The following is a 15,710-nucleotide window of genomic DNA, read 5'->3' as shown; positions in this document are numbered from 1 at the left end:
AATTTAGACAAGGAACAGAAAACTACAATCACTTTGAAAAGAAGCTAATGTGCGCTTGATTACATTTCTATTTCTGGATTCATTAGTTTCCTGATGCCATTGGTTTCAGTTGGTCTTATGCTCCAACTTTCACTTTTATTGAAGAAGCCAATGAGCTGAGATTATATTCTCCTGGGCACTGTTTATTTTCTTACATTCAGGCCCAGTGTAAAAGTGATTATATATACTATATAGTGATAACTGTTCTCAATTATGGTTAGTATTGTGCTATTGTATGGATAAAAGTGATTAACATAGTAAATGTTCAATAAACAAATTAACTAAAGACTCAAAGACACATATACTAAATGAGATAGGTGTTTACGTCCAAGTTATTTGTGGCTTACAGGTAGACAAGTATTCCACCATTAGTTAATTAAATTTTCTTGAATTATAGGATGTCGGTGTTATTGTTTTGACGACTCATGACTCAAAACGTTGACATGATTAAGTTGTTCGTTAAGAACCTGATAACTATAAATTAAACTAATTTTATATACCTTTCTCCATGCTTGACTAACTAGCAAGTCAAAGATGACCAGGGAAGTACGTTTATGATGTGTTCATGATATAAAAGTATAAATCATCTTAGCTTACTAGCCTTTCAAATTTCGAGTTTATAATCACAGTAAATCGATCACTGTCGAAACTGGATATGAAAATAGAGTTTAAGTTTTAGTGTTTTTCATTTTATCCAGCCCCATTATTTCACGGGTTAACCCCCACTAGATGAGCCAATTAGAATTTCTTTCTCACTAGATAGGAAATTAGAGTTTCTCTCTAAATACACAAAAAAAAAAATTAATTGGATTGACCGATTTTTTTTGGCTAAATCTACTATGCGCCGAAAAAAAAATGCCCTCACATCTAGATTGATCACAAGGATTTTTTTTGTATTGTATCAAGAAGTTTGATCCACGGCTCTCAAAATCATACATCTCAAAGACCGAAGTAGTGCTCTTTTTTTTTGTGTGTATTTAGAGAGAGATTCTAATTTCACATCTAATGGGGAGAAATCGTAATTGGCTCATCTAGTGGAGGTAACACTAGTTTGCTCTTATTTCAATCCATAGCCACTGGCAATGATTCTGTGATAAATCGTAAAAGTCGATTGATTTTGATGATATGTCCAACTTCTGATATAAACTGATAAAAGAGATTGGTAAAACTTACAATCAGTGGTCATTTAACCATTTCTTGAAAACTTGGAGATCAAGTTAAAGAGACCAGGCGAGTACTAATGGAGATCTCCTACTAATGTGCTATGACTCAGTGTGTAGGGACACTGTTTTACCTAGTGACACGTGTTGGAATGCCCACTTGACTGAAAATCCAAAAGTCTCACTTTTCCATGTCAGCAAAATGAGATAAAGTTCTTCTGGCTGTAGGTCCCAAATAGCGGTAATCAGAGGGGCGCCCCACCGATTAGAGGCACGACTCGAAATTATTTGCCATGTGGAATTTTTGTGCTTGGAAAGTGGCATGGCCCAATCTGAGTAGAAAGGCCCTAAGAACATGGACTTGGTTAGTGGAGTCTCTAAATAATGCATGATTAAATAACAGAAAAATTATAAATCCTACATAGATCAAAATTTTAATTATAAAAACAAGCCTTAGTGGGTTGAATATTCTCAAAGTATTATGCTCTAATTTCATAAATTATAAAATAAGCTCAAAAAGCTAAATCCACAGTCTAGTTTGTCACCTCTCTATATATATTCCTTTACAACCACCTCCAAAGAATTCCACTCCTCCAATTCTACTTGCAATGTGGTTTTCAGTTTCTTCCTACTCAGTCTCCTCAGAGTTAGTCCATGGTTTGTACTCAAGGAGATTGTTACTACATGCACCTCTTTATTCATCCACAGATAAGGCGACGCCTCCTAGCACTAGCAGTGGTCATAGTCACCCAGAACCTTACATTGGAGATAGTAGCTTCGACGCAAATATTGTAATGATCCTCTCAGTTCTATTATGTGCACTAATTTGCGCATTAGGACTAAATTCAATAATTCGATGTGCACTAAGGTGCTCGAGCCGGGTAACCTCAGAGTCTAGTGATATCTCATCAACTAGACTAGCCAACACTGGGGTAAAAAGAAAAGCCCTCAAGACATTTCCTACAATAACTTATTCTGCAGACTTGAAGCTACCAGGTCTGGATAAGGAGTGTAGCATTTGTCTATCGGAGTTTACTCTTGGTGAACGTTTAAGGGTTTTGCCCAAGTGCAATCATGGGTTCCATTTACGGTGCATTGATAAATGGCTTATTTCACACTCGTCATGCCCCACTTGTCGCCATTGTTTAATCGATACTTGCCAAAAGATTGTTGGATGTAGCCAAGCAAGCTCGTCTCAGCCATTGCCACTGTTGCAAGGAGGCATTGTAGCACTAGAACCGGAAGGTTTGATACGTAGTTATCGAGGTAGTTGTTAGTATTATTCGGCTGTATTTTGTGAATTGTGTATATACATGTTAGGTTGATTTCTCGGGCCTTTGGAGGCTAGAAATCAGGCTAAAAACTGGAAGGTATACTCAGCACTTAGTACTGAATTGCATAAAGTTTAGAAATATTAGTCTTATGTTAGTGACTTAGTGTATTATTAGCTCCATTAAATATAGGTCTAATTTTGAGAGTGCTGAAATATCACAAAACTCGGCTAACAGAGGAAAGAGTATTGCACAAATAGAGCTAAAGAAGATAAAGATGTCTTTTCTTAGTATTAATGGAAGCTGAGAGGGAAACACACTTACAAGTTAGCACATCACAATCAAATCAAATGACCCAAAAGAGTATTTTTGTATCCTAGAACTCAATGTGGAGGAATCTTTAGCTGGCCCTTGCCAATCACTATGATTTACATGTCTAATATCTTCAATGATTTTATTTTGAACTCAGAGGGATATGTCCGAGGTGTAAAATGTGCTAATGCTACCCCCAACCCAAGGAGAGAAAAGTGAACTTAAAATATGGTTTTTGAAGATTTGAAAGAGCTACCCTTGAACGTAACATTTTAAGGGGCAGTGAGTAGAGCAAGGGGTTCGAGATCTCTACAACCGGTTACAGAGATCATCTCTGTAACTGTGTTATCTCACCGTTGATTTGAAATCGAGATGTGTGTGTGTGCCTCGATACCTGTGTGTGTGCTCCGAGATATGTGTGTGTGCATCGAGATACGAGACGTGTGTGTGTGGTACAGAGATCAATCTCTGTACCCGGTTATAGAGGAACCGGACTCAGAGCAAGTACTTACATCTCAACAAGTCATATAAGCCCTACAAATTCAGGGTTAGCTCAATAGCATTCCTCTTATTAGTTAATAATCAGAAGCCTGCTTGCATAGTCAGAAGCTCATGTCTGCATCCACAAATGGGTAGCACACACATTTTCCACCAACACTCCAAAGTTTCTCTATAAATGCTTAGCTATGTCATCATAAGTTTGGGTTCGTTTAACATGGGCGGCTGGTTGGGGATTACGGGAAGTACATACAAATGGTCCCCAGTTGAGGCAATTACAGTGACTCCCTTTTTCTCGTTTATTTAAAAATACTGGATTGAGTAATTCAAAGCTTTGAAAGACAAATGACATGGCAAGCAGAGTGTGATTATCCGACAATGAAATGATATGGGAATATCTACTAACTAATTGCAAATTTGCAACACACCATGTTTTAGTTGGACCTAGCTCACGTTTACATACAAATTTATTATAGAGTGAGCAAACAAGGACAGCCATTTCTCCAGCAATAAGATTACTAGAATCAGAGTTCAGTAGCATCTCAGAACATTATTCAAATTTCAACAAGAACGTTAATCATTAATCCAGAATATACTTTGAATGCGGGGTACAAAAAATACCACAAAAATGTAATGGTGCAATTTCTATTAAATGTAAATCACTTTGATGACAAGTAAATAATGCCCACATTTAAGCATTACCAAACATTTTGCAAGAACTAGTATCTCAATTCTCAAACTAATAAAAACCTACGGAAAGAGTCCAAGATTACCTCAAAACCCTTTATTAGTGGGTCATCTGAAAGACCACATTTCAAAGAAAGTGTATTAATAAGCAATCCGACCATACAACCATGGCAGTTTGGGATACAAAGCGAGATGTAAATTGTTTGAAAACAGCTAGTATGTTTGGCCAATATAGAGTGAAGAGAACACGTCTGACTGATGAAAACTTCATTATGATCATTTCAATTTTTTAAACAGCTTCTGTGCAACCTGTTTTCCACCATTTTAGTTTAGCAGAAGTATATAAGAATGAACCAGAATGGGAATGGAGAAAACGAAAGTCTTACAATTGTGTCAACACAAGACCAGTAATCAAAGTACTGTCCGGTACAGTGTTTGTGCCCACTTTCATCACCTTCAATCCTCTTAACACAAGCCTGCAAATAAGAACAAGAAAATCTTTGAGAAAAAATCCACCAACAAGCCAGTTTGCAGCAATAAAGTTTCCTGTGCAGGGGAAAATTGAATGCTTAATCAAAAGAGTACAAGAACCAAAAGGAAAAGACATGATTCTATTACATGGAAAAGTGGTAGTAAAACATGCCTATCAAGAATTTTTTTTGTTTTATATCTAAATGAAACACAAATTAGGACAAACCATTAAAAGCTATGTAACATGGACACGCCATATTTCAAAGATAATACGTATCCATGTGTCCGTATCAGACACTCACAGACACATATATTGTATGTAATATACCCCAGTTTTTTATATTTTGCCCTCAGACACTTCATATCCGACACGGATACAGACACACATATCCATGTCAATGTTTAAAAGTAAAATGTCAAAATATATCAAGAGTCCAGGGTGTAATTTATAAAATAAAAGGATGAAAAGGTAAATAAATCTTTGTGCTTTTGTGCTTCTCCTGTTTTTACAATTACTATCAACCATCCCCTTTCAACCTGTTGCGTGTTTTGTATCTTTTCACTCTGTTATAGCAAGCATCAACCATCATCTTCGCTATTATGTTCGTAGTTAACTCTTCTTTCCCCTCTTTCATTTTATTTATTTCTTTTACTATACGTTTTTGTATTTAGTATTACTCCACTACAATCAGCAAATAAGCTTATGAAGCATGTGGCATATCACACAGCTCATATTCCTCTCCCTCAGTCCCTCACAAATACTACCTATAAGTTTATAACTTCCTAAAGAATCTATAGTTCAGCACTTCAAGTTCAATCACTGCATAACACAAACATGTTAATATCTGAGCTGCAATGTATGTAATCCTGTTAAGAGATGGCTCAAACAGACAAGTTCAAACACCATGAATATTTGTACGTATTCATATCAGCTCAGTGACTAGTTCTAACATAATGTAGAGGTAGGACAAGCAAAACATTTATTAGGGTCTGTTTTGCTTGTGTCGGTGTCCGCCGTACCAGTGTCCGCCCAGGACACGTTGCATGGGGAAATTAGGGCGTACCCATCCAACAGAGGTTCTAACATAATGTAGAGGTAGGACAAGCAAAACATTTATCGTGTGCTGCATGGGTGTGTCCAAACAAAAACAAAACACACGACACACGGACACAAGCAAAACAGACCCTAATTCTCAGATCTCGCCGTGTCCAAACCTGAAACTCCGTCCCGTACCCATGCAACACAACTATTACGTAAAGAAAAAAAAAATTATATATTCATATATCCAATGCTTAAGAAATTTGGAAAATCAATAATTCAATGTTCTAGAAGTTACCGAAAATTCGTTGGAAATTTTAATGGTACAACTAGGTCAGCATCTATGTCCTCTGTAAGACTCTAGCCATTATGGTAAAAGAAACAACTCTATATAAAAGGCTTCCAATATATGAAAAACAGGAACAATATTATAGATGTCGGGTAAGAAATACCTCATATTCACGCAAAATTTTCACACAGGCTGGTTTACCAAAATGTTCTTCGAGATACTTCTTAGGATCAACCGGTTCTTCGTCCGCCCTGAAATTTTCAAAGAGAGAATGCATTTATTTTTTCACATAGTTTGGTAAAATTTTAATAAATGGAATGATAAAAAGATTGAGCATAGCACTGACATGGTAAGTGATGGAAGAATATCACCAACTCAAACTGGCCTGTATGAAGAAAAGGAAAAGAAAAACAAAAATTAGGCTGGTTGGGGTTTAAGGGTTTAAGGGTTTAAGCTAAATCCTACAAAATCTGGAAAATATAGAGAGGGGAGAGAGAATTTAGAATTACTAGTATGGCCTTCTATGTTTGGGATTTCCTAATTAGTCGGATGTGTTGGTGGGAGGGAGGAGAAAAGAGTGAAGGAGAACAAGGGAATAAAACATGTGAAACACAAATAAGTCAAAGCAAAAGTAGTCTCCCCATAGTCACAAAAATCTCCAATTTAAAAAAAAAAACAAAACGTAAAAAGTCTCCGAATTGACTGGTTAATTATCGAATTTCTAAACGAATAAACAATAAAAACGGTAAAAAGTGATTTTAAAATTTTTTTTTTATAAAAGATAGTTTTCAATTAATTTATTTTAATATTCTATTTTCTGAATTGCAAATATTTGTACGATATCGTAGGATATAATAAGACTTTACGTATATATATATTTGCAAATTTTAAATTTGATATATGTTCAAAATAACTCTGATATGACTTTACATATATATATTTGCAAATTTTAAATTTGATATATGTTCAAAATTGCAAATTTTAAATTTGATATATGTTCAAAGTAACTCTGATATGACTTTACATATATATATTTGCAAATTTTAAATTTGATATATGTTCAAAATAACTCTGATATGATGCACAATCACACATATTGCATGCTATTTTATGTTTTAGTTATTTATGGCTTTCCCGAATTTGTACGAATTAATGATTTCATCCTTGCCGAATCAATGGTCTCTCGTCAATTTGTTCGGTCGATGGGCCATGAGCCAAAATTCACAAATAGTCCACGGACCAAGGGTGGAAAAAATGCTGGGAATGGCGGTCGGGCGGGCAGATCACCCAGGTTCGGGTCCATAAGCAGTGACAATTGCCCTATGAAGACTCAGGCGGGGGTTCCCTTAACCAAGTGCCTAAGAGTCCCAGCTCATTCTTTTCAGCAAGCCACCTCTTTCGTTTAACATAGAGAGGATTGGGCAAGTTTATTTGGTCATCTTCTTGTTTCAGTGAACTTCATACAGGCTTTATTGAAACCGAGATATCAATTAGCAGTTCCAAGTGTTCAACCCCATTTCATGAAGATGAGCTGCAGAGTATTAATTCCAAGTGAAAGTTGAATGAAATAATTCCCTGACTTATGACTATCTAAGTGTATACTTTCAAACTACTGAGTAGCATATGTTGATAGGAAATAAGAAGATAAAAGAAAAAGTAAAATGAAATTACGCAGCAAGCATCATGCCCACAGCCAAACATCACAAAGTATAATGGAGGAACCTAGTGTTTGGCCAAAAACAATATAATCAGTTCGAGATGATCCTCATTATTGCCTTATCTCAAGGACTTCAAAAAAAAATGCAATAGTGGACATTCCGAACAAACATCCATAGCTAGTTTTCGGCTACATAACAAGAAAAGAAAAAATTCAAGAGTTATTAAGGTTCTTGAATATATGATTACAGAGAAAAAGTCCTGACAGATGGAATCTCCGTTCTTTATCACTTCAATTGTGTGAACAGCTTCGGTGCAACCTGTTTTTCACCATAATAGTGTCAGCATAGAAATCATAAAAGACATGAATATGTGAAACAGAACAAATAATGAGAAAGAAAGATGTCTTACACATTTGTCGACACAAAACCAGTAATCGAAGTACTGTCCTGTACAGTGTTTGTGCCCACTTTCATCACCGTCGATCCTCTTAACACATTCCTGCAAATAAATAAATAGACAAATAAATAAAAATCAAACAAACTTACAAAGAAGGAAAACCAGTGTTTATTACTTGTTACCTAAACAGTGCAAAAGGTAAAATGGAAAACAACATAGTTCTATCTCAACAAAAGTTCATAAATAAAATGGGAAAAAACCACTGCCAAAGATGAGAATTTTTAGTAAAGTTATACTCGCGGAGCTTTATACAAAATTAAAGCCTATATATACTTCAGTATGACGAAATTGGTAGATCAAAAGGATAATAGGTACCCGATATTCAAGTAAGGGTTTCACACACTTAGGCTTGCAAGAATCCTCAAAATACTTCTTCTGATCAACAGGCTCCTCGTCTGCCCTAAATTTGTGGAAAGGAGAACAAATTTATAGGTGAGATGATAGCGCAAACTACCAAGCAGCCCCAAGAGTAGATTATCACTAACATAAACCAAAATACACCAATACCATAAAAGACACTGAACATTACCGACAAAAAAGCAAACCAACGATATGCTTTCCAATGAAGCAAACCAAAATATATTTTTAAAAAACATTTAAAAAAATAATTATAAGCATAAATGACACCTTGGTATCTGGCTTAAACTTTATAATTTCAATTTTAGTTTCATTGACAAAAAAATGTAGCAACTATCATTATTTTCCTACAAACTACACCCGAAGAACAGACACCATTACTAGTTCTTTGAAGACTTTTGTTTTCGCTGCGATTCATCTAGTTCACTATTTATCCTTCTCCAAATAAGTCGCACGAAATTGACTTAAGTTTCTCCATTTAATTTTATTCAGCAAATTACCTATGAACTATGCTGGTTACCAAACACCTCCTGAGTATTAAAATCAAGATTTTACAACACGGTCTTAATTTTAAGTTTTATCCAACACACTTCCAAAATACCATATCGAAAACTCTTCTATTACAACATGTAGGTTCCCAAGTTTCTTTTCTCTTTCGGTAAAAATAGATAATATAGTTATATATTAAGCTAGGTTACATTGACATGCCGTATCAGACACAGATACGAATTGTCAGACACGGCAAAATATCAAAATTCAATGTAAATTACATGCAATATGTGTCCGACACGAACACATGGATACGTATCCGACACAGATTTTTTTCAAAATATAGCGTGTCCATGTAACCTAGATATTAAGGGATAAACTTCAGTAGTTCCTAACTTCACTAAGATGAAATATCCTACAATACAATGGTTATCAAGAAAACGAATTTCAAGCTCAATCTGTTCTCCAACTAAGCAAAAGTTTCAAGCTCAACATCTTAGGGAAGAATCAGAAGAACACATCAAAGGAAAACAACCCAAAGGCTTCTTTAAGGACTAAAAAAAATGTTACCAAAAAAAAAAAAAGGCCCAGGCATATAGATCTCAAGAAAGTTAATCAGACATATTGGGGTACAAATGTTGTACCATCTGTATTATAATTTCTACCAAAGAGTAGACCTTTAAGTAAATTAGTAAGGTAAAACATGTCAAGCACTAGATTTATCCCCAGTCACCATAACAGTAGATTGATATCCAAGTAAAGCATTCAAAACAAATGTGAAAGAATAAATAGAGTCAAATACTGACATTGGCTATATGCAGCAGATAAATTACTGGTAGGGCCTGCATGAAAGAAATGAAATTTATTCTACACACTAGAACAAGTTTCTACTTTAGAGCAGAAGGAAGATCGAGATTTAAAAAGAAATGAAAATTAGAGATCGCACCTTGTTTTGGGGGAGTGTTTGTTGATTATAGGGGTTCGATGTGAGTTTTTTGTTGCTGTTAGGGGTGTTTCCGTCATATTATCACCAAAATGCCAAAGTATCGGTAAATTTTAAAAAATCAACCTATCTTTCTGATTTCTAGGCTTGCAATGTTGTGAAATATATGATAACATTCAGTTCTGTGCTCATTTGGTATATTTGTTAGTTAGATCCTGAATTTGCTTTGGATTAGAGGAAACTTGAATTCCAATGGAAGGTGGTGTTTATAACAGTTCACACTCAGATGAGTAGTTAACTTCAGAAGACACCTCCATAGGAGCCTTTGGTGAAAGATATATTTACAGAACGATCATAATTAAGTTAGATGTTTCTTGGAAGGCCCAAAATTTCGATATCGGTTCATATATCGGTGTATCCAAAAACCGATATATATCAGATATATCCATTTTTTTTTAGTAACCAGTCCAAACTATTTAAAATATCAAAAATATCGGATATATCGAAAATATAATATCAAAAATATCAGAAACATATCAGAAATATATTGGAAATATTAGATTTATATTAAAAAATGGTTAAAAAGTCAACCGATATATATCGATTATATCACAAATATCAATTATATCGGTGATATAAAGTTTCATATCAGAAATTTCGATATATATCGGAAAAAAAGTTCAATATTCGATATATATCAGAAATATCGATATCGGTGTACCAATTTAGATATATCGGCGATATTTTGGGCCTTGGTTTCTAGCACGGAATTCAACATTCTACGACTAAGCATTAAGATGCAAGCTTTTTACTGCGTTTCTTTGCAGTTTTGGCAAGGGCATCACATATTTCCCTTTTCCGCTTTGAAGTGTCATTGCCAACTTTGTTTGAAGAATCCTTCGCCTTAGCTACCAATGCTTCGTTCACAAAGAATTTCAACCTCCACAATGTAGCCTCACACTGCAGAAGGATTATACAAAATTAGAAACAAAAGAAACATGGTAAATGGAAATACTAAGACCTAACGCAAGCTGGCAGACACTTATGATTACCTGAGCATCCATGTCGATATCCACCTCTTCAGCAGTGGCTTGGAAGCTTGGATTCTTTTGGGCTATAATTTCCAGTGCCTTGGTTAGATCATCGGGAGACAATCTGCTGAGGCCTGTACCAAGCTTTCTTTTCTCTTCTACAGACATTTTCCTTCACAGAAATATACACAATATTTCAAATAAGATACTTCTTAGGACACATTTGGAAGCATAACCATGTACAGCAGGGAGGGCATAAAGTAAGGGTCGGTGTTCACCATGGAACCCCCGCATGCAGTTCTAACTAAATTTTGTCGGCGAAGTGGAGAACCACTGACTCATGCCTAAATAGCTAGCTGTGGTGCTAATTAATAGCTCCAGTACAAGGGTGTAGGAATGGGAGAAACTTAATGAGAATATAATCTGTGAGCAGGTAAAAGTTCTCACTATCCCACTAAGACAACAATAACAGCTAACCACCTTATTAATCCACTTAAAAGTCTAAAAGTGCTGCGCTGAAAATTCCAGTGGTGAATCAAGCAGAGCACAAGTGTTTGGTCCGTAAAATAATATCAAGTAAGCGTAGTCATCATTTCGTGAATTGGCTCGTCACACCTAAACCCTTTGACACCTGAAATCAAGAAGCAGAAACAGAATCCTAACAGAAACAAACATGTTTGTGTTTACTACACAGGGTTAATGAGTCTCTCAATATCTATAGTCGGATAAGGACGCACACTTCATGCAGCTAAATACAGCCTTCATGGGTATCAGACACACATCTTCACTAAGTTCCGAACAACAAAACCATAACTAACGAAGTAAAGTAACTTGTTAACTATGTGAAATATTAGGGAATGCTTCTTTAATCAACCAAGCATGAAAGCTTGTAAATATGTAATTTTAGTCGATGACAAAAACAGTAGGAACTACTGTACATAAAAATTGAGTACGTCCAAAAGTACCTAGTTTTAAAATATAATCAAAAGGTTCTCAGGAACTTCCTTGTATGTTTGCTTCCTTGTCAATTCAACCATAACTACCTGTGGAAGGTGGCTATTTAAATTGAAAAGAGGAAATTTTTTGACATTTGTATAATGTCAGAATTCGTATCAGATAAATCACTTACAATCTGTAAACTAAACAGAGAATGAAATTTGTATCGGATAAATTCGAAAATACACATCTTAGCACAATGCCGTTCAGGCTTGAATAAGTAAATCAAGATGAGATACAAAGATTGTATGTTTAAGGTAAACACTAATGGCTGTTAGAAGAGGTATTTATCATAAAAAATGAAAACGCAAAGGTGTAGACCAGTTAACAATTTTTCACACATACAACAGTATCCTATCAATCCAAGCCTGTATAAAATTATGGACACAATACCCCAAATGAATTGGGTGGAACTAAGGACAAACATACCTACACTTTTGGATAACCATCTCCCGGAGTTCGTCCAGATGCATGTCAAGCTCAGAAAGCTGAAAACAAAAGTTTAGCAAGGCATATCATCATCATGTTCCTAATAGAGTAATAGAGTATGAATCCTACGAACTTGCTTTTAACTGTGAGTTCTAACAGGAAATTTGTGGACAACAATAATCAATTGACAACTTTTTTGTTTTGGATAAGACTATCAATTGGTAACAGATGCGAGTTAAGTGGTAGAATGAGTTATGTTTGAAGCCAAGGCTACAAACCATATGATCCTATCTCATTAATAAAAGTAAACACTTTTTCATATTTATTAGGGACTTCATGATGGATGGATCCCCTCTAAAGGATAGATACCTGCTTGTGGGGACCAGTAATCACAAGCTTTGGCCAACTACAAATGGTAGCAAATATATTGTGTTCACTCTTATCTGAGGATCATGTTATCACGATAACATTCGTTTAAGGTAGTGATTTGCAGAAAAGTACTGAATGCTTTACATACTTCATTACTTATATGTCTAGCCATTTTTGCAGTAGCAGCCTCCTGAGCGAGCTGCATATTCAAACGCGCCTCAGCCTCTTCTTCTTTTCGTCTTGTTTCCTGCAAACAATCAAGCTAAAACTTGAGACAAGATTTAAACAATGAACAAGGAGTGCATGCTGCATTTCCGCAGGAAAGTGACCATATGTGCATGCACAAAGAAAAGCCTTCACACAGATAGACACACTATACCTCTTCTATGACTCTAGGCAAAAGTTGCAACCACTTCTCTTCAAATTTTTCCAACAATGTTTTGGCCATGACATGAACATCACTTCTATCTTCATTGTATGTCATGGCATTCTTGAAAACCAACCTCACATCAGCACATATTTCTCGAACGTTCTTATAGCCAGCACCATCTTTGGCTTCCATTTGATTTTTTATTGTGCTGAAATCCATAGGCTTGTCGATAACCTGATATACAACGTCTAAAGATTGATCAATGACCTAGAATACTGGCTATTACACAGGATGAAATGGTTACATAACATCACACATCACAATCTTATCACTGCTGCAACGATTAAGAAATGTCTGAAGATCGTCAAGATATACTTCTAATCCAAAGGCACTGCTTATAAATTTGGGTAGTTTTGAAGTTCAGTGGAGTGAAATAGGACTATGACGTGCTTTCTCATATAGTACACCGTCAAAGATAGGTGGCAAAAGAAATGTAATAATAGCAATAATAAGTGTACAATATTTGTTTTTTCTACATAATTTAAGGGCAGAAAATGATGAACAAGGTGCGAAACGAACTCCTGAGAGTGCCCAGTAGGAATACAAGGACCATGGTTCCCATTTTGGTGTAGTTGTACAGTCATACTAAAAAATGAACTACAGATAACGTCAGCTGTGGCAAATATGTATGCATCATTTAGGCATGGAATAGCAATATCTTGATAATAGATAACAAAGAAATCCATAGAATGAATTAAGGGGAGGAAGTGAAGACGAGGTCGGGTAGTTAAACTTTCTAACACATGTTATACTAATTTGTTATCTTGATAATAGATAACAAAGGACTTACATCATAATAATCGTGTAATTTGAGACCTTTCACATCTACAGGCTGCATAAAGGGCCAAGCCCACCTGTGTTGTGTGATCTGCAAGTGAAGGAGCAAGTGTGTAAGGATAATACACACTTCCAATGAGAAGTAGAATGAAATCATAAATCTACAACTACTAAGTGGACTGTCTACCATATGGATATCAATTCATCAAATACTGTGTAAAGAGCAAATACATTAGGCAAGGATAATAAGAAAAAGTTCAAAGTTGGGATATTGCCTGTCGAAATATTGTGCCAAACTGGCGTATAAGCTCTTGCATTCTCTTTGAACTAGCTGCTTCCCTCTTCACTGCTTCTTGTTGTTGTTTTTTCATGCTAAAAACTTGTTTATCCTTCTCTTTATCCTTCAAAGCTGAACAACCTTTAGTACTCAGCATCTGTTTCTTGCTCAAAGACTCATAAAAATGTTCGACTTCACTCACTTTTTGCTGAATCTGCCAAGTAAGTGAGTAAATAATTTAACCCCATTTATCAAAATTAAACATGAAGCCTATAAATATTTTGATTAGTTAGGTTTGAGATTGTTTTACCTCGTCGACCTTTACAACGACTTCGTCAACATGGTGTCTAAATCCCTGTAAAATTGTAGCATCATCTTCAATTTTCACCATCTCCATATTACCAACCTCCGTAAAAACTCCATTTACAGGGACCATGTCTTGATTAAATTCCATCTGTGTCATTCCCATCAAATAAGTAACTTATTATTTTTAATTGTAATATTAAAGGTGAGAAGATACATTTAGTATGCTATATAAAAATATTTGAAGAAACGAGTAGAACTAGTATACTGCATTGCATGACTTGATTATATATATATATTATATTTATTTATTTATTTCCATGACTTGATTAATTTTTTGATAATTAGACAGATAAATTAAGAAAAATAGACTATATCATTGTCTAGTTTATTCAAGTGTAACAATATTGATTGAATCTTTTTGCTACGGTTATTTTACTGCTTACTTGAACCAACAGTCGTGTATTAACATGTGTAACGCTAACAAGAAGCTAATAGAACAAGATATATAGGGACTCCCAAGCTAGTACAATTGATATTTTTATTATGCCTTAATGAGCAAGTAGTATGTGTAGAATGCAACCGACCGGCTAGGCAGAGGTTTAGACCGGAGTGATGGGATTGCTTGTGCTGGGCCGAAGGTCTGAAGAAGTTGCCATCTTGCGGCAGCAACCAAATGTTTAAAAAAACATGGGACATAACACATGGGAAACAAACTTGGTCCCTCAGGCAGAACACATATAAGTAAATCAGAAGAAGTGAACAGAGCCCAACAGAACACACAGACATCACGCAGTGAACACTTTTTATCTGTGGTCTAGATTAACTAAGAAAGTGTAGCTGTTATCTAGATGATAACGGATTTTTTATATCGAAATGCTTGAGACCAGGGCACCTGAAAAGTGCATAACACAATGGTACAAGAATAAAACTCAGCAAGTTTCATAAGTTAGTTATTTCCAAGTTCCATATATACATTTGTTTTTGGGTAGAAGTACTAAATACGATTGGCATTCTGCTTATTCGTAATAAATACAATTGGCATCAGCCCTCAAGAAGGAAAGAGTGTTGTTTTGTGACCTACAGAGCTAGCATGTATGCAATAAAACTTTCTCTATTAGACAATTAGCAGTAGTTGATAGTTTGTAATTGTAACATAGGGATCATGGAGTGTCACATATTTCAACTCATACCTCTCCAAATTAAAAATAAATACAAAAAAGTGAAAAGTACCTTCCTGCAACTACAAGGAGATCATCACCAGAAGCATCAAGGGGAAACCCAATATTTGTCGTGGGCGGGAGATGAGATATTAGAGAGGAGAAGTGAGATGAGGTGAGAGAGAAGGAGAGAAAATGTGGAGGGAGGCGAAGGCAAAAGACCAATGGATATTTTTTTGGGCTTCTTTATTTTTTATTTTTGTAAAAC

General features: G+C 35.4%; 2 protein-coding genes and 1 pseudogene across 4 annotated transcripts; 1 reads left to right on the top strand and 2 right to left on the bottom strand.

The window, feature by feature from the left end:
• The first annotated feature begins 1,695 nt into the window (after positions 1-1,695).
• Positions 1,696-2,616, top strand: LOC147490535 (RING-H2 finger protein ATL78 pseudogene; annotated as a pseudogene). Its single transcript, XR_015198614.1, has one exon. The product of XR_015198614.1 is annotated as an RING-H2 finger protein ATL78 pseudogene (transcript).
• Positions 2,617-7,476: 4,860 nt separating this feature from the next.
• Positions 7,477-9,856, bottom strand: LOC147490534 (cytochrome b-c1 complex subunit 6-1, mitochondrial-like). Of its 2 annotated transcripts, XM_086565046.1 has the most exons (5): positions 9,674-9,856; positions 9,534-9,569; positions 8,197-8,281; positions 7,834-7,923; positions 7,477-7,742 (listed from the first exon to the last, which is right to left on the bottom strand). In XM_086565046.1, coding segments are annotated over exons 2-5 (210 nt in total). In that variant the 5' UTR covers positions 9,536-9,569; positions 9,674-9,856; the 3' UTR covers positions 7,477-7,709. The 2 variants fall into 2 exon arrangements, with proteins under 2 accessions (XP_086421172.1, XP_086421171.1); XM_086565045.1 differs by having other exon boundaries at positions 9,534-9,674.
• Positions 9,857-10,215: 359 nt separating this feature from the next.
• Positions 10,216-15,710, bottom strand: LOC147490533 (transcription factor GTE6-like). Its single transcript, XM_086565044.1, has 9 exons — positions 15,516-15,710; positions 14,290-14,433; positions 13,978-14,193; positions 13,716-13,793; positions 12,875-13,099; positions 12,644-12,742; positions 12,127-12,185; positions 10,723-10,873; positions 10,216-10,630 (listed from the first exon to the last, which is right to left on the bottom strand). The coding sequence occupies exons 2-9, from the start codon at positions 14,431-14,433 to the stop codon at positions 10,463-10,465; spliced, it is 1,140 nt and encodes a 379-aa protein (XP_086421170.1). The 5' UTR covers positions 15,516-15,710; the 3' UTR covers positions 10,216-10,462.

The sequence above is a fragment of the Coptis chinensis genome, chromosome 6, assembly GCF_015680905.1.
Source record: "Coptis chinensis isolate HL-2020 chromosome 6, ASM1568090v1, whole genome shotgun sequence".
NCBI classification, from domain to species: Eukaryota; Viridiplantae; Streptophyta; class Magnoliopsida; order Ranunculales; family Ranunculaceae; genus Coptis; species Coptis chinensis.
The sequence above is the reverse complement of the archived record's forward strand: the minus strand, read 5'-3'. Positions and strand labels throughout refer to the sequence as shown.